The 17,799-nt window shown below is 40.0% G+C and overlaps 2 protein-coding genes across 8 annotated transcripts in view; both read left to right on the forward strand.

Moving 5' to 3' along the window:
• rapgef2 (Rap guanine nucleotide exchange factor (GEF) 2) overlaps positions 1-2,244 on the forward strand; it is a 154,883-nt gene extending 152,639 nt beyond the window's left edge. For all 7 annotated transcript variants that reach the window (XM_017692038.2, XM_017692041.2, XM_037540379.1 and 4 more), the window contains one exon: positions 278-2,244. Coding sequence is in view for 1 of the 7 variants with exons in the window: in XM_037540380.1 (XP_037396277.1) it covers positions 278-303 (26 nt within the window). In the remaining 6 variants the exon portion in view is untranslated. The remainder of the gene's footprint in view (positions 1-277) is intronic.
• An 11,143-nt stretch (positions 2,245-13,387) lies between these two features.
• Positions 13,388-16,913, forward strand: LOC108424138 (galactose-specific lectin nattectin-like). Its single transcript, XM_017691953.2, has 7 exons — positions 13,388-13,443; positions 13,562-13,631; positions 14,262-14,291; positions 14,791-14,876; positions 15,050-15,184; positions 15,274-15,385; positions 16,752-16,913. The coding sequence occupies exons 2-7, from the start codon at positions 13,583-13,585 to the stop codon at positions 16,835-16,837; spliced, it is 498 nt and encodes a 165-aa protein (XP_017547442.1). The 5' UTR covers positions 13,388-13,443; positions 13,562-13,582; the 3' UTR covers positions 16,838-16,913.
• Positions 16,914-17,799: the final 886 nt, after the last annotated feature.

Raw genomic sequence — 17,799 nt, forward strand, 5'->3', positions numbered from 1 at the left:
CATCAAGACCAACCTACAGACCAGAAACACAGTTAAATCTTTATTATGTCTGTTCCAGCTTTCAGTCAAATAGGTGGAAAGTGAATTAAAACTAGAACCTTAAATTCATTGTTATTTAAATTTTTTTTAGGTTCATTCTTGTTTTTGAACGTGCAGTGGACAAAAGCAGTCTGTGTGTGTGTCTGTGTCTCTATTTGTGTGTGTGTCTGTGTGTGTGTGTGTATATATGTATGTATGTGTTTGTCTTCTGACCGAGATTCTTTCTTCCCGCTTCCAGAGGATGAACAGGTGTCAGCCGTTTGAAGGGGATTATGCTCTCTACTGATGGACACTTGGTGCAGTGACCCAAGGTCTAAAAAAAGGGTCTTCGGAGGCAGACAGACAGCGAGAGTGACCAATCATTATCTCAGTGGCACTGCCTGTCCCCCTCCTCATTGGTGGATTCATCTCCCTTCCCTGCCTTAAATCATCATGAGGGGTTTGTTGCCCTGCATGCTAAAATACTGTGAAGAAAGGAGGAGAATGAGAAACAGAGTAAAGAAGAAAAGCAAGTTACCTGGCACTTTGGAAAAATCTATTTAACTTAAAGGAGAGAAAAAAAAGGACTGAAACTGAACTCAAAACGAACACAGCGGTGCGACATTCACACAAAGACAAAACTGTCATCGACAGTTACTGACACCCGCTATGGTCCTCGCCCCTTCACGCACCACCACAAACTGTTTTGTTTCCGCCTGCACTTTTTAACGTTTTTATAAAATGAAAATATAACGCACACAGCCTCTTCACTCTCTCTTCTCCCTCTGGAACACATATGAAAAGACACTTCAAACGTTTCAGACTCTAGTCACACTAACACTCTCTCACTCTCTCTCACTCACTCTCGCTCTCTCTCTCTCTCTCTCTCTCTCTCTCTATGTCTATGTCTGCTATGAGTAGAACACTCTGATGTGATGCGTCTATCACTGTTACAGTATTAGTTGTACAGTCGGACTGGCGAGAGCAACATGTGGGAGGTAATGTTACTGCACTAAAGGAGGAAAGGAAGCACACAGGCATGACTGTCTTTGGGTGTGTCCCAAATTAGATCATCAGACCACTTCACTCTGTTGGGAGCTATGTCAATGGAGAAACCTAGGGCTCATCGTGGAGTGTGATTTGGGACACAGCCTTAGAGAAAGTCCATAGATGAAAGACTTGACTTGCCATTGGTAAATGCAGAAGGAACAGGCATCCCAAGCTCACAAATTCATGGGCTAGGTGCAGAAAGAAAGACACCTTTTAAAGGTGGAGCCACGACTGTTACATCACAGAGCTGCTTGGATGGTTTGAAAATAACTGGTAGGCGACAGTAATCACAGACAAGGCTTTCGGGGTCATCTCACTCAGTTCATGCTTTATGCCTTCCATTCCAGAGGGCTAAATCTTCTCATTTTGGGAAGCATCTCATTGCCATTCTGTAGGGGGCTTGACACTTATCTTTGCTTAGGTACACACTCCAGCCAGCTTACTCCTTCTGAACGTCTCCCACAGTCTGTGAAGATGTGAAGTTATGAGACTGTCTATTAGCTTGTTTCAGTTTGGCCTGTTTCAGATGCCATACTGAGGCCTCACAGAGTCCATGAAATGGGAGTGGGGTCAAAAGTCTCTTCAGTGAAGTGATACAGGTTTGCTGAACATATATACACAGGAGACCTTCCTTCAGGAAGCCCCATTGGTCATACTTGAGGGTAAAGGACTGACTGGTTCACCGCCATTCACTTGACTCACTGACTTGATACCCTGTCGACACACTCAACGGCTCTGTCATTAAAGGCTACTCGTCACAGTGGTGTGTAGGAACGGACGACTGCAAACAATCAAATGAAGTTGTGAATTGACTGGGTGCTACTTTCTTCCTGACACGAACTTCATCTCAGAAGGTCAGGCATTGCGGGACATTTGGGACCGATGTATGGTGGCTTTTTGTGGTGCTACGTAGGCCTTATGAAGGCTTAAGTCATGCTTGCGTCACCCTGTATGTGCAGAAGGGGTCCGGACCAGGCCGAAACTGCTCACTAGGACCGACAGGAACTTTCCAGATACTCCGGTGGGGGAAGGAACACATTAACCGACCCAAAGGCTGCCAAGCTGAACGAGAACTCAACGGATGAGAACAAGTCACTTTTATCGTTTTATTTTTATCACTGAGTTAAGCTGATCACATTGATCAGTAGTTAGGAATGATAGACTTTGAGGGGCGGATGGGGGGTATTGGGGGTGGGGTGGGGTGGCAAAAAGATTGCAGTGTTTTTCACTGTACCCTGTAATATCACTTCAATGTTTCTTTCTCTTCTTGCTGTAATTTTTCTTTGGTTTTTGTAATGGTTGCAATCGTTTAAAAAAGGAAAAAAAAGAAGAAAAAAAGATGGTCACATTTGTAAACCAGTGGTTATATAAATCATTCACTTCCATTTGAAATTTTTGGAACTAGTCATGCTTTTTTGGCAAACTGAGTGGAGTCCTATTTCGAAAAATAAGTTGCACAAAATGTACAAGCGTAAGATAAATTGTAGTAGGTAGCGCTGCTACTTTGTTTGATGTGTGATGTCAAGTGAGAAGTGTACATTTAGCTGGTGAAGATTTTCTCATTCTTGACTACTTTTACCTGTACGTCTTTTACAAAGACAATTGGTGGAGTACGTATCAGTTGTTACTTTCTGTCTTTCTTTCTTTTTGTATTTTTAATACAATAATTGTAAATATTGGTTATATTTTTGTTGAATTGTAGAAATGTACTATGTTTATGCCTCAACATCCAGTTTATATGAAGCTGGGAATCAATAAATGCGACAAAAAGGAATCCGCTCATAGATTTCAAATGCACTTATTATTGTTTTTTTATTTTGTTTTTGTTTTTCCCCATCAAGGTTTTCTCTTCGACATATTGTTACTTTAAATGACCTCTGGCACCATCTAGTGTTTGCACAAGATTAAGACATGGAAGTAACTTGAAATGTGTATCTCAAACTTTTTTAACTGACAAATGTATGTCAGAATTAATAAAAAGATCAATACCTACTTGTTGTGCCTGTATAAGAGTATCTTCACTTCATCAGTGATGGATGATATCATTCCCTCTTTCTTCAGCCATACAAATTTGAGGTAAGTAAGCCATGGGCATTTGTGATTCTGTAATGTTATTTTTGTGGTGTGTGTGTGTGTGTGTGTGTGTGTGTGTGTGTGTGTGTGTGTGTGTGTGTGTGTGTGTGTGTGTGTGTGTGTGTGTGTGTGTGTGTGTGTGTGTGTGTGTGTATAACACATACATACATATAGCTATCACTACCCATACTAAACAAGAAGTTACAAATCAGTGATCTATCCTGAGTGTTTTTCTCACTGGATCTTTAACATCAGAAGCTCCTGCAAGATTTTATCAAGATTTTTTAGCAGAAAATTGTACATATTTGCCCCGTGCCCACCCACAACCGAAATATTTAGGCCTGCTCCCACCAATGCAGTTCCGTCAAGCTGAACAGACATCCAGTAACTGCCATGGTCTGTTCACAAGTACGCGATTGTCTGCTGAAATAACACAGTAGTGATCTTCAGGTTTACTGAGACTTTCCAATTTTCAGTGACTAAAAACCCAACACTGAAAATTAGGCCCTCAACGCAAGATGTTGTAGTGGGTCCCATAGGTCCAGCAGGAATCCTGCAGGAGTGCAGATCTCTTTGGGCAACCTCACCGATAAACTACAAACAAACCAACAAGCTTTTTCAAGTGTGGTAGCTAAGTTGCTTTGGCAGCAATGGAGTACATTAGGAGTAGCTGTTGTTACACAAGGAGGTCTTTTTTTGTTATTTTTTAAAACCATGAGGCGCCTAGGAACCAATCACATACCAATTGAAGGAGGGGGCCACAGAGTTTCTGACACACCGGATGATGGCTCCCTTCAGTCTGTGGGGAGATGCGACCCCAGAGCAGAAAGTGTTCTGTGTTCTCCACTTCAATAAGAGTGAATCTGTCATTTTCATGGGCAGTGAACCTCCAACAGCTCAGTGTTCATTGCTGGTTCCACAACATTGGATGATCTGTGAAATCACACTGAAAGAGCCGTGAGTGCAGTGACACCCGACATGCTCAATCGAGTATGGAATGAATTTGACTCTCGCGTTGATGTTGTCCGTACAGCTGGAGGAGGTTCATACTGAGCACTTTTTAAATTTTAAAAACCATTTACAGTTTACTGCATTGTTCTGTAACGAAGTGAAATAAATAATTTTCTAATCAGATGAACCTTTTTGAATCACCCTGTAAAATAGTGTTGAAGTATAATAGACTTGCTTTCATGTGATGTCACTCCAGTGAGCAGGAGTGGTATCAGTAAGGAAAGGTCATTAGATTATAGTCACCTGAACGATGAAGCAGGTGGGGCATTGCCCCCCCCCCCCCCCACCATTCCCTTCACCACTCCCTTCGTACATTCAGAAAAGAAGGAACAAACTAAAATGACCATAACTTACAGTTCCAGTTTATATTCCACCTCCTCAAGAAAGCTGGAATCGCCATAGATACCCAATTGTATTTTGTTTAACTTTTTGCACCATAAAGCATTTAATTGTGCTCGCTACGGCAGAAGGTTGCCGGTTTGATCCCCAGCACCGACAGTCCATGACTGAGGTGTCCTTGAGCAAGACACCTAACCGCCTAATTGCTCCCCGGGCGCCGTGGATTGGGCTGCCCACCGCTCCGGGCAAGTGTGCTCACTGCCCCCTAGTGTGTGTGCTCACTAGTGTGTATGTGGTGTTTCACTTCATGGATGGGTTAAATGCGGAGGTGGAATTTCCCCGGTTGTGGGATCAAAAGTATCACTAATTTAACTAAACAGCTACCATGCGCGCCAGTTGTAGCTGTAGTGAAAATAAGGCGACCTCATACAAACTAATGTAACATAAATATTAAATTGTTATGCATAGTTTCTATATTTTTGTTTAACATATTGGACAAAAAGCATAAAATACTAAATGGTGCCATACCTGTTGACAAGATCATATTTTACCCACTGTTACATGGGTGTTGTATCATCTGCATATCAAGGTTTTTGATGTTTCTTTTACCAATCCTCTATCATCTTCCTCCAGTCTGTGCAGAACTGTTATCCACTGTTCATACTGTACATTGGTGGTGGACTAATATTGGGTTTCCAAGATAGAAACCAGCACTGCCAAATAATAAACACTAATGTAATTCCAAATATGCTTTATTATTAGTTTACAGACAAATTTAGAAATTGAGAATAAAACAATAGCAGTAGTTCTCATAGAGCAAAGTGGTCCTCAGCAAACTCAAGACCCTCCAGACATCTGAATGTGAATTTCTTTGTTTTTGTAAAGATTTTGCAATATAAAACATGTCAAAGCATGATTTGACAGATTACTTGCACATTCGTCTGACTAGACTACAGATGCTGTTGTGAAACCCCCATTAGTAATCGTTAACTGTCTCAGGTCTCAGGGCATTTTGTCATAGATTTTCTCAGAGATCTCCTTGAATTCACCTTTAAAGTCACTTGCATACAAGATACAAGTTTTGTATCAAAACAGTTTTTCTCTATGAAGAGGCCCTGTTTGACCGCGAGTGCTGTGTAAAGAGAGAATTTGCCTATACGACTTCATAAATTCGTTTGTGAAGACAAAGCTTTACTCATGCTTAAAATGGGTTTACACAGTCTTACCTTTACTAAATGAATGGAATGTATGAATAAAATAGTACAACCCCAATTCCAATGAAGTTGGGACATTAAATAAAACATAAATAAAAACAGAGTACGATGATTTGCAAATCCTTTTCAACCTATATTCAATTGAGTACACTACAAAGACAAGATATTTAATGTTCAAATGCATAAGAAGTTGGGACAGGGGCATGTTTACCACTGTGTTACATCACCTTTCCTTTTAACAACACTCAATAAGCGTTTGGGAGCTGAGGACACTAATTGTTGAAGCTTTGTAGGTGGAATTCTTTCCCATTCTTGCTTGATGTACAACTTCAGGTGCTCAACAGTCTCCGTTGTGTATTGCGCTTTATCTTTTGTTGCCCCTGTCCCACCTTCTTTGGAATGTGTTGCAGGCATCAAATCACACTTCAAAATGAGTGAATATTTGCAAAAAACAAAGTTTATCTGTTTGAACATTAAATAACTTGTCTTTGTAGTGTATATGTTGAAAAGGATTTAGAAATAATCGTATTCTGTTTTTATGTTTTACACAACATCCTGACTTCATTGTAATTGGGGTTGTAGATAAATGTGGAGTAAATGTCTTAAAATAAAATGTTGCAAAATCATTTGTTGGGTAGAAGTGTTGCCTGCCACCTGATACTGTAGTCATGAGCTTAAAAAAATTGACTGTCTATTAATAAATGTTTAATGTGTAGAAGTTTGCTGTCTGTTCATTAGTTAGTTGTTTTCTTACTGTATAAAAGTTTATTGTTTGCCCGTTGTCCAGAAGCAATATCACTTTTGCCTGTGCGAGTCTATGGTGGGAGTAATCAAGTGACTTTTATGCATTCTTAAGGTTGTCCATCAAGGGTTTTAGCTGGAGGTGTCTATCGTGCTGGGCTTTGCCTCTTTTTCCTGGCATTATGGACAACTTCATCAGGATCGCTGAGATGAAGATTGCAAGATATTGCTCTGTATCTGTCCCGTGACATGATCTGTGATCCTGCCTTCAGTAATCCCGGATGCTGTCAGTTTTTAGCAAGGCCATGTACAGAAGCAGGCCAATCTAAATCCAAGTCTGTCTGTCTGTCCTTCTTCCGCTGTTTTTGCACTCTGCTTGTATGTGTTTTGGTTTTGTATGGTTTGTACAGGGAAGAAAAGACTGAAGAAGTCAAGGGTTGTACATGTGGAGGTGGAACTGAGCTGTGGCCTTGGTGTCTGAGCTGGTTGAAACTTGGAGACAGGGGGAGCAGCATCCAAGTCTTTGCCTGCCTTCCAGGAGACTATAGCTGCCTGATGTGTAGGTGGGGATGCTGGGGGCTGTGGGGTGAGGTACATGTGGCTGAGGGAAATTGGATCTCTTTGCTGACGAGGCTGGTGGTGATAGCTGGAGGCACTTCTTCTGAGGATTATTGTAGAGTGTGAATAAGCAGGGAAAGAGGTCATGGCTGCCAGTGCTGTCAGTGAAGGTGGTGGTGCATGGGGCGGCGGTGGCTGTGGGGGAAGTTTCTTGTGCCTTGGGGAAACTGGTTCTCTTTGCTGAAGGGGCTGATGGTGATGGCTGTGGGGGAGACACTTGTCTTGTGAATGACTGTGGTTTGGTAAAGGAGGTCATTGCTGTTGGAGAGTGTAATCTGCGGATGCTGTCCACGAAGGAGGTGGTGCGTCGGGTATTAGTGGCCATGGGGAAGGTGCTTGCACCTGGGGAAACAAGACCTCTTTGCTGGTCAGGTTGGTGATGGCTCTGGTGGAGGCACTGAGGTTGGCTGTGACCAGGCAGTCATAGAAAGAGGTGGTGGCTGGTGTGAAAATTATGAATGTGGTTCACTGGGCCTTGGCAGCTAAGTGTCCTCTTCATTACTACTTACAACTTACTACTTACTACATTACAAGTTATTTGAAAGAGAGTTCTCATACCCTTTGTCCCACACACCCCTGTGCATTGGACAGTTTCACACAAAATATAGATAGACATACATATCCACCCATTAACGATGAGAGACAGATGGCGTGTATTTCAACCTTTCTTCATAGCCCCATACCTCCAGATGTGAGTCACGTATGATTCCATGAAGGGATGGATCGGAAAGGGCGACTCTACAGATTCAGGAAAGTGTTAGAACCACATATCTGGGTTGTATTCTCACAAAGATATTACTAGATACATAAAACGACGCTTGGGTGCATCCGTCAACCCCAGAAGGGTTATTCACCAACTGTAAAGTACTTAATGGCTGTTTAATAACCTGCATACCAGGGTCCTTACCAGTCGCACAGTTGTTTTTTTGCTTTGCTCCCTTGTTCTCTTGAATGAATTTTATTTAATATTTAATTAAATTGATTTTATATTGAAATTGACCACATTTATTCTGTGATCATCCAAAATTGATTTAACCCTTTATTGCACAGGGTTTACTATGTAGTGCTGTGAGTCTTCAGAAACAGGACTGGTAATATATCTGCTGCTTTATTACACAATGTTGCCTCAGGGCAACAAAGTCACATTATGTACTTTACAATTACATGAAACATATTTATTGACAATCAAATGGTTAATAATTTTTTTTTTTGCAGCTTGTCAATGTTTCTGCACTCACTGCTTAGAAAAAACAGTAGTTTTCCTTACTTTTCATCCATCCAGAAGCATGGTTAACATCTGCTCGAGTGTGAAGTTCATTCGTATCACATAAAGCAATATAATATTTTGACAAATTGCTTAAATATATTTGTTGCCTACAAGCAACACTGTGCAACAGTGGAATGCATATAGCCAGTTCCAAGTATCACTTTTGTAGGTATTCTAGAGAACTCTGCAGTTATTGTATAGATTTAATTCAAATAATTTTTTTTAGTTATCTGTTTTCATTTACATAGGAAGTCTAAATTATGTTGTACTTAACACATGAATTCTTAGTGGCTAGAAGCTTATTAATCAATTCTTCCAAGTACCAGTCAATATGCTGTCTGTTTTACCAGTGTTGTCAGTTTTGGTTGGTAGATAAAAGCCAAATCTAATTACTATAATATATCCTATATATAATTATCATTGTTTTCTTTTATTATTTTAGCATTGCATTAACATTTTTGATTTATAAATGTTGTTTTTTAGTATTCAAACATAAACGAATTGTATCCATTGCCTTTCCCAAAAATTAGATTTAAAATTCCTTTTTTTCATATGACATGTTTTTCCCCATTGTCACACAACATTGCTCTAAGGTAACTTACCCCAATAGGATCTCTAAACATGTTTATTACAAATTGTTTTTGATTTTAATAATCAGATCATCCATTTCTTTCAAGAAAAATGACAAACATTTATAAATGCTGCTTTCATAATGCATGAACTGAAGGGTTAAGTAATGTGCATGCTTTCCTAACAGATGCCCACAGGATAAAGATTAAATCTTGACCGTTAATTGTATTTAGACCACTGCAGTCACTCTGACGCAGTTTTTGTGGACTTATGTCGCAATCAAGTCTTCTCATTTCTCACTGATAAGACGGTTAATGTAAGAAAAACATGCACATTTCTCAAAAATGTCCATTTGTTGTCCTGTTTGGAATTTGCACAAAAACACCTGAAAAATCCTCAACATACTGGCATAAAGTTTGGTGTTCAGATAAAACCAATGCCAAAAACCTGACACCATCCTGACTGTAAAACTTGGTGATAGAAGCATAATTTGGGGATATTTCTCATTTGCAGGCACTGAGGAGCTTGTGAAGACTGAGGTGAGGATGGAAGGAGCGAAGCCTGGTGAGATTCTAGACAAAAGCCTGATAAAATCAGCAAAACATCTGTAAAATGTGTTGGAAATTCAAATTCTAACAGAACAGTGATCCCAGGCATAAACTCAACGAAAAGTGGCTTGTTAGGAAGAAAAGAAGGTTTGAAGTGGCTAGTCAAAGCCCTCAGCTTCATTTCATTGGCTGTCCATCACAAAAAATCATCTAACCATAGTTTTGAAAAGTTCTGAGTCCAATTTAAGCCCAAGACATTAACAGAACCTGACAAAATATGTCAAAAATATGCAAGGAAGTGCAAAATGCATTTTCCTAGTTTGAACCTGAATGAATAGTTCCAGCCTGAAGCCCAGCTGCTTGTGCACTCTTATGACTCCATGACTAGTTTTGTTCAAATACAGCTTTTAGGCAAGATGTTCTATTGTTGCCTCTCCAATGGTGGCTTTACTTATCTTCAACATACACTAGATGGCCAAAAGTATGTGGACGCCTGACCATCTGTATCAGCTTGTTGGGCATCTCATTCTACAACTATGTGCATTAATATGGAGTTGCCCTCCATCCCACTTTGCAGCTATAACAGCCTAAACTCTTCTAGGAAGCTTCCACAAGATTTGCAGTATGTCAGTGGGAATTTGTGCCCTTTCGGTTAAAAGCCTTTAAGCCTGGCTTAAAATCAATGTTCCAATTCTGACGTATGTGTATTCTGAGGCCCTGTACAGTGAGGGGGAAAGTCGAATGTGAATATGTATATTGAAGTCATATAAGTCAAAAGTCACAGGACAACGTTTTATTTTATTTTATTTTATTTTTTATGCTGTCACAAGCCTCCACAATGTGATGCTGAAGGTGGTGTTTGTTGCAGATTTTCTGAGCGTACACAATTTGTTAGATATGACCCCAGAGATAAAAGTCGATAATAAAGTAAAAAAAAAAAAAATCCTGTCCTGTGACTTTTGACTCGCCCTGACGATTACTTAATCTTGTTAAATATTATCATCATGTCCTGCGTTACAATAAAACAGTAATTCATAGGTATTCAATTTCATAAGCAGCGTTAGTTATTTTAGGGTTTTTTTTTATTTTTATTCATACTTATTAAGATGTGAAAATACTTGGGGCATCCAATGTTCACACTGCATTGGTGCTCAAACAGTATTGGCTTTCCAAGAGCTGATGCAGTTGGAAACCAGCATGGACATACAGTACTGTTCCAATATTGCTTTATTATGGGTTAACAGATGCTTACAGGAAATGAAAAGAAAACTATAGCAGTAGTTCTCGTAGAGTAGGGGCTCTCAGACTGGTCCTCAGCACCATCCAGACCTACAGACAGTCCACATCTTAAAGTGTCAGATAGCACATACAGAAACAATACTAAAAAATTACAAAAACTCATTTTTATGTGCTAGAAATATGTCAAAGCATGATTGCTTGGACAGTCCGCTGATAGGAGGCTGTTATGAAAGATACAAAAGGAAATTTTAACAATGATGTTTCTGCACTGCAATTTCACTTCAGAAAAACCAGAGATTTTTGTCCGCCCAAAAACATGAAGTAAATTTTTTTAAAACATAAATTTTATGTTCTGCCAAATTGTTTAAATGTTTGTTGCCTTGAAGCAACACTGCGTAGTAGTGAAATGAATATAGCCAGTAGCAGTTTTCTCTTTTGTCCATTCGAGACTACATTGCAGTCATTGTATATTTCTTATTCAAAGTTAATTTTGCTAGTTAGAATAATTTATTTTTGTTTGCTTATGAAGTCTAAATTTTAATATGCTTAATATGTAGGCAATTTTAGAGGCTAGAAGTTATTCTAGTCAATTCTGCTATGTAGTTATAATCACCAGTGTCATCAGTTTTATTCTAATTGCAATACAATTATTGTTTTGTTGCTATTTTAGCAATTTTGTTAACTTTAATTTGTGGTTTATAAATGATTGATTAGCGTGCAGGAAAGGCAACACACTCTGTAGGATCTTAGCATACATTATTTGTTTGTTTCAATTCATTGATGTGTCAATTAATCCCAAAGGTGTTCAGTGGGGTTGAGGTCAGGGCTCTCCACTGGAGTTCCTTCACACCAAACTCCTCAAACAATGTCTTAATGGACCTCACTTTATGTACAGCAGCACAGTCATGCTCAAACAGGATAGAGTCTTTCTCAAGTGTTACAATGTTAGAAATATATAATTTTCTGTAATGTCTTTGTAAGTTGTAGCACAAGCATCACCCCTCACTGGAACTAACTGATTGGCCCAAACCCCAATAAACAGCCCCAGCCCATTATCCCTCCTCCACCAAACTTTATTGTTGGCACTATTCATTCTAGTATGTTCTCCTAGCATACAGCAAACCCAGATTTGGTTAGATCTAAAGTGTTCTGTGGAGTGCTTGGTTTTATGCACCTATTAGCAATGGATGTGGCACCTGAACTGAATAATTAGGAGTCTACATAATAATTATTGTATACCATATAGTGTATGATGAGTCTGAAGTATCATTTACAAGAAAAATACAGCACTGATACTGATAAGTGCAGTCAAGATGCAATATACAGGGCGGTCATGAGGGATCCAGGACCTCTTGAATGTTTCAAAACCAAAAAGCTGAGGAGTCCCTGGAGTTAAGCATTCATTAGGGTAAATTAGGGAAAATTTAAGGAAAGTTCATTGTTTATGTGCTTCACCCATAGTCAACGAGCTTCTGGCTGTATTCTTAACTAACTAGAAATGCAGCAATGGTCTGTCTCGGGGTGGCGCTGTAGCACATTTGTTCACCTAGTTGTTCCTTAATAGCCTAGTAAACGTAACAGCGACTGGGATACCTCTGAAAAACTTTACAATATGCCACAGCATATTTGTAAATCTGAACACTACCCAATATCTAATTACATTGAGTAGAAAAATCCAGTTCCTTTCAAAACAAGATGTAAAAGGAACAGGAGCCACTGCTGCTCTGATGAAACTGTTCAACCAATTTTCATGTTCAACTTGTGTTTATGTGATTTTATGTTCAGATTCAGGTTCGCTCCAGAGCAAAAAAAAAAGTAGGATCCAAATTTTAATGGGTTGAGGCTGGTGAGAGTCCAGATTTAAACCCTTCAGGGAATATTTAGTCTCACATTAAACACAAACTAGCCCAGCAATGCTTTTCAGCTGTTTGAAGCCATCAATGCTGAGTGGAGCAGTATTGACGCTTCTTTGTGTAAAAGGTTGTCTCCAAATTTGCACACAAAACTTCAACATTTAGAGATGTTTATCTGTTTGTGTAAGGATTTGTTGACAAGACCATTTAAAGTTTGATGTTTTGCTCTTTTGTACATTCCGATGAAGCTTATTTTGTTCATAAAATATACAGATTTTAAACAGAGGAACAATCTTTAGTGTCTAGTTCTAGCAAATAAGATAATGAGTTTAAGTGACCCTTATTAGTCCCATAACAGGGAAATTTCAGCTCCACATTTGAACCATCTGTGAAGTGAAACACCACATACACCCTAGGGGTCACACTCACCTGGAGCAGTACGCAGCCCTATCCACAGTGCCCAGGGAGCTCAGGGTACCAAACCGGTGACCTTCTGGTCACAGGACTTTTTCCCTAACTTCTATCCCGCAACTGCTTCCGAATGTGGTTTATTGTGATTAACTATACAAACCACCGCGATTACATATTGCTCATATGTATTGACACATCTGACATTGTTTTTCCAGGTGCCTAAATTATACTGGGGGGGGTGCATGTAACACCCATGTTTACTGCTGTACTCAAACTGGCATTGAAGATAGAATTTGGCAATGCAGACTGTTGCAAAATCATGCTGCTGAAAATTGCTCAATCCTATAACTGACAGTTGTTCATCCCGTATAAAAATGTCCAGATCTCAAACTCCTGTAGCCAGACACACACACACACACACACAAACACACACACGCACACACACACTGAGAGACTCCACAGAGGAAAAAAAAAACAACAGCAGCTGCCAGGTAGCTGTTAAATTACTTGTTAAAAAATGGTCACGTCAGCTAAAACTATACAATGTCTTATCAGAAATGGGGTAAAGAGTACAAATGACGCTGTTTTTTTATTTGCTCTTTCTTTCAGTTCGGTGATTCGCCCGTCGCGATGGCAATCTGGACAGTTTTCCTGTTTCTTGGGGTTTTGCTTGCTCCGGGTAAGAGAAATACGCACTGAAAGAGTTCAACTATAAAAGCCTCTTGAAGCTGTTTGATTTTAAAACTCAGAACATGACCCCAATCAAAAGGGGCAATATAATACACAGGCCTACCTGTGCTGAAGCCCAGGAGCCCTGAATAATTCTGGATCCCTGATTGCTTTTTGTTTTTTGGCTCTTTTTTCTAATTACTGAAGATGAGTTTTCACTTGCGTTTTTCAGTTGGTAAAGATGTGTGGGTTTTAGAGAGTAATATAGAAGTAAAGTAGTTATTTTACAGAAGTAATTCCATTATAGTTTAGGTATAGGTATAGGTCATTTATAATTGGGGATTACTTTTTTCACTAACTACCTCAACTCTGGTTACTGCAAAGCAACCCTTTAAACTGCAGAACCCCAAAATGTGGGCCCACACTTCATTCCTCACTAATAGCCACATAACATGCTAGTTTTATAGCAATTACAGTCCGTTTTGAGATTAAAAACTGAACAATAAGAATGCAGTTCAAGAGGTTCAGCTTGATCCTGCTTTAAAATAGCTTTGCAGTGAACACTGACATTGACAGTGCAGTGTGAGACAATGTATAAGCTGCTCCAAGTTTGAACTGCTCCATGGTCTTTTTATTTTAGAAGGGGTAACACATGGACAGCCAATCCAGGGTAAGGCTTATATTTTAATGTTTTTATGTACTACTGTTTTCATTCTTTTTTTTTTTTTCCTTATGATGCACCGTTTTAACCATCATGTTGTACAACGCTGTGCAAACCTCACCTGCATGAACTGACTCTCCTGATGATGCTGCTGCTGCTGCTGCTGCTGCATAAACTCAAACAATCTAATTAACCATTGCTCGACCTGTTTTTCCCCCAGTTTGTATTGTAACGTTTTTACTAATGCTGTTTGCTATCCGGTGTCGACAAGAGGAGGATGGGTTCCCCTTTTGAGTCTTGGTTCCTCTCAAGGTTTCTTCCTCTTGCTCTTAGGGAGTTTTTCCTTGCCATTGTCACCATTGGTGATGCTCATGGGGGCTTGGACCCAGATTTTTCTGTAAAGCTGCTTTGTGACAACACCTGGTGTAAAAAGTGCTATATGAATACGTTTTGACTTGACTTGATATCTATTAATGTTATTAATGTACAAAATCTCTCTGATTTACAGCGCTCATTATTTGTCCCCCTCAATGGTCTGCATTTGGAAGATGTTTCAAGTTTTTCAAAACTGAACTCATGTGGACTGAGGCAGAGGTACACTAACAGTGTGGCTGAGGGTTCTGCGGGCTTAAATGGCAGATTGAAACTCATTGCCAAATAATTGTGAAAACTTACTTGACTTTAAAGACTTTAAAGACTTACTTTAAAGTGCAGTTGACCTGCCCTGTAGTTTAGTTTGTTCAGGTTCTTTTCCCTTTCTATTCTAGACTGAATGCTTAAAGTATGGTGGGAATCTTGCTTCAGTGCGCAGCCTTCGAGAACATTTACTTTTACAGCAACTCATCAAACAAGCCACGGGCTCATTCACTCGGGCCTGGCTAGGCGCCAGTGACTGTGTGACAGTAAGTGCTGTCCAAACCCTGCTAAATAATCCAAACCAAAGCATGACCAAGGAGTAGAAACTAATGCAGTGATCTGCTTCTCTGTCCAGGAAGGAACATGGCTCTGGTCTGATGGATCCAAAATGAGCTTCCAGAACTGGGGTCCTACTCAACCCAGTAACTACCTAGGAAAGGAAAACTGCCTTGAGATAAACTATGGAGGTATTCATCTTGTTTTTGTTATTGGTGGTGATACCTTTTGGTTCCCTAAAGAGCCATATGTAAGAGATATAGACCGAGGCATAACATTATGACCACCTGCTTGTCTCTACACTCATTGTCCATTTTATCAGTTCCACTTACTATATAGCTGCACTTTGTAGCTCTACAATTACAGACTGTAGTCCATCTGTTTCTCTGATACTTTGTTAGTCCCCTATTACCCTGTTCTTCAGTGGTCAGGACCCCTATAGACCCTCACAGAGCAGGCATTATTTGGGTGGTGGATCATTCTCAGCACTGCAGTAACACCGATGTGGTGGTGGTGTGTTAGTGTGTGTTGTGCTGATACGAGTGGATCAGACACAGCAGTGCTGCTGGAGTTTTTAAACACTGTTTCCACTCACTGTCCACTCTATTAGACACCCCTACCTTGTCAGTCCACCTTGTAGATGTAAAGTCAGAGACGATAGCTCATCTGCTGCTGCACAGTTTGTGTCCTTCATCGAAGTCACAGGATGCTGTAGGCTGGATATTTTTGGTTGGTGGACTATTATCAGTACAGTTGTGACACAGAGGTGTTTAAATACCGCAGCAGCAGTGCTGTGTCTGATCCACTTGTACCAGTGCAACACCCACTAACACACCACCACAATGTCAGTGTTACTGCAGTGCTGAGAATGGTCCACCACCCAAATAGTACCTGCTCTGTGAGGGTCCATGGGGGTCCTGACCACTGATTAATGTAAATGTTCTCTGGGTCCTTCTTAGACCCTTTACCTTTTATGAAGGTTCTTTACAAACAGCAGCGAGATTGTCTCATAGCTGTGATGTAGCATTGCTCAAACAGGCAGAGCAGTCAGTATCACAAAGGCACTCAAAACAAAGCAAGTTCTTTAACTCTACACTTGGCTCTAATCCAATCCCCAACCGTAACCTCAGCCTGAAACCTAAACCCAAACCTCACCCTAGTCCTAGACATTAACCCCACCATTGGTTAGAATCAACAGATAGTTTGTTAACAATTTGAACATCTGTAGATATAGATCTATAGGGGACTCTGCTGGACTATCCAAATAAAGTGAGGCCAAAAAATTAATATCTTAAGAGAACATTTAAGAACTTTTTAAGAAAGCTTTTGTGAATCTGGCCCCAGTTCCAGTATTATCACTGACAGTATCATGAAAAGGAACATGGTATATAATGAATTTTGGAATGAATCTCTTCATACAGTGTTTACAGTCTGTGTCGAGGTGTTGTGTGAAATGCTGTGGTGGACACAACTAAACTGAATTAAACTCTGATGCATTATGGATGAAGATGACAATCCATCATCCCTAAACAGTGTTTTTTCCTTGTCTTACCACAGATACCTATCAATGGAATGACGATGCCTGTAATGTTCGCAAGCCATTCGTTTGTGAGGCACTGTCCCCCCGCCTCAGCTCAATTTGAGCAAATCCCCAGAAGAGGAAAAGGGGAAGAATGATCAACTATGTTACAATAAGATTCAATAAACATTAAGCAAGTGGTTGTTGTCATTGTCCATATCATATAAGCCAGCTTGCATTTTCAAATATGCTTAAAAATATTCTTCTTTTCATATAAACACACCTCCTATGTCTGTTGTGATTTGTTTTAAGCCGTTTAAGCGTTTTATTTTTCAAAATCCTGTTTTTCAAAATCCTGTTTCAGCACCACCATAAAAATATGATATACATTGCTTTAGTGCATACGCTCAGCAGTTGGGGCCAATAAACGATTTCTATATTTGCATATAGGAAGAAGTGGTACTGTCTACTTCAACAAGAAATGTTAATTATTGAAATTATCATGGAAATATGCTGGGACGTGTTCAGCGAGCTCTTGCAAAGAGACGGACTTCATCTCCCAGACTCCTCTGGGAGATCACATGACGGAGCAACTTCCCTCCGTCTCGGACTCAGACACAGACTCCATTGCCCACAACACAGTGGGAGCTCACTTGACTTCTGACTCCCACTCGTACACCTATCAGTGCTCTAAATCACCGGAATACTAACTGGTGTCACCTGTGTTCTTAGGCACATGAGTAGTTAGTCTACTTTATAAGCCCGGGCTTTAGACAGAATTATTGCAAAGTATTGTATCCCTGTGACCTATTGAGCATTTGTTTTCGATGGCTTGTTTACCGTGTCCTGACGATGGCTTGTTTACCGTGTCCTGACGATGGCTTGTTTACCGTGTCCTGACGATGGCTTGTTTACCGCAGCTTTGTATTTTTTGACTTTGCCTTTTTGCCTGATCCCTTTTGTACCTTAGCCTGTATTAAACCCTTATAATAAAAGAAGCTAAACTCATTTTTTTCTACTGAAATTCGACCCATTTTCCCACAAATCTGGACTATAAACTACAACAGATGATGTCTCTTCAGTGAA

Source organism: Pygocentrus nattereri, chromosome 8, assembly GCF_015220715.1.
Source record: "Pygocentrus nattereri isolate fPygNat1 chromosome 8, fPygNat1.pri, whole genome shotgun sequence".
Lineage (NCBI taxonomy): Eukaryota > Metazoa > Chordata > Actinopteri > Characiformes > Serrasalmidae > Pygocentrus > Pygocentrus nattereri.

What these genes read in the sequence shown, in the direction of transcription:
- LOC108424138 (XM_017691953.2), top strand. Translation starts at nt 13,583, where the DNA reads ATGGCAATCTGGACAGTTTTCCTGTTTCTTGGGGTTTTGCTTGCTCCG. An exon ending in TGGGGTTTTGCTTGCTCCGG is followed by an intron (nt 13,632 to 14,261) that starts GTAAGAGAAATA and finishes TTTTTATTTTAG; the next exon opens with AAGGGGTAACACATGGACAG. An exon ending in TCATGTGGACTGAGGCAGAG is followed by an intron (nt 14,877 to 15,049) that starts GTACACTAACAG and finishes TTTCTATTCTAG; the next exon opens with ACTGAATGCTTAAAGTATGG.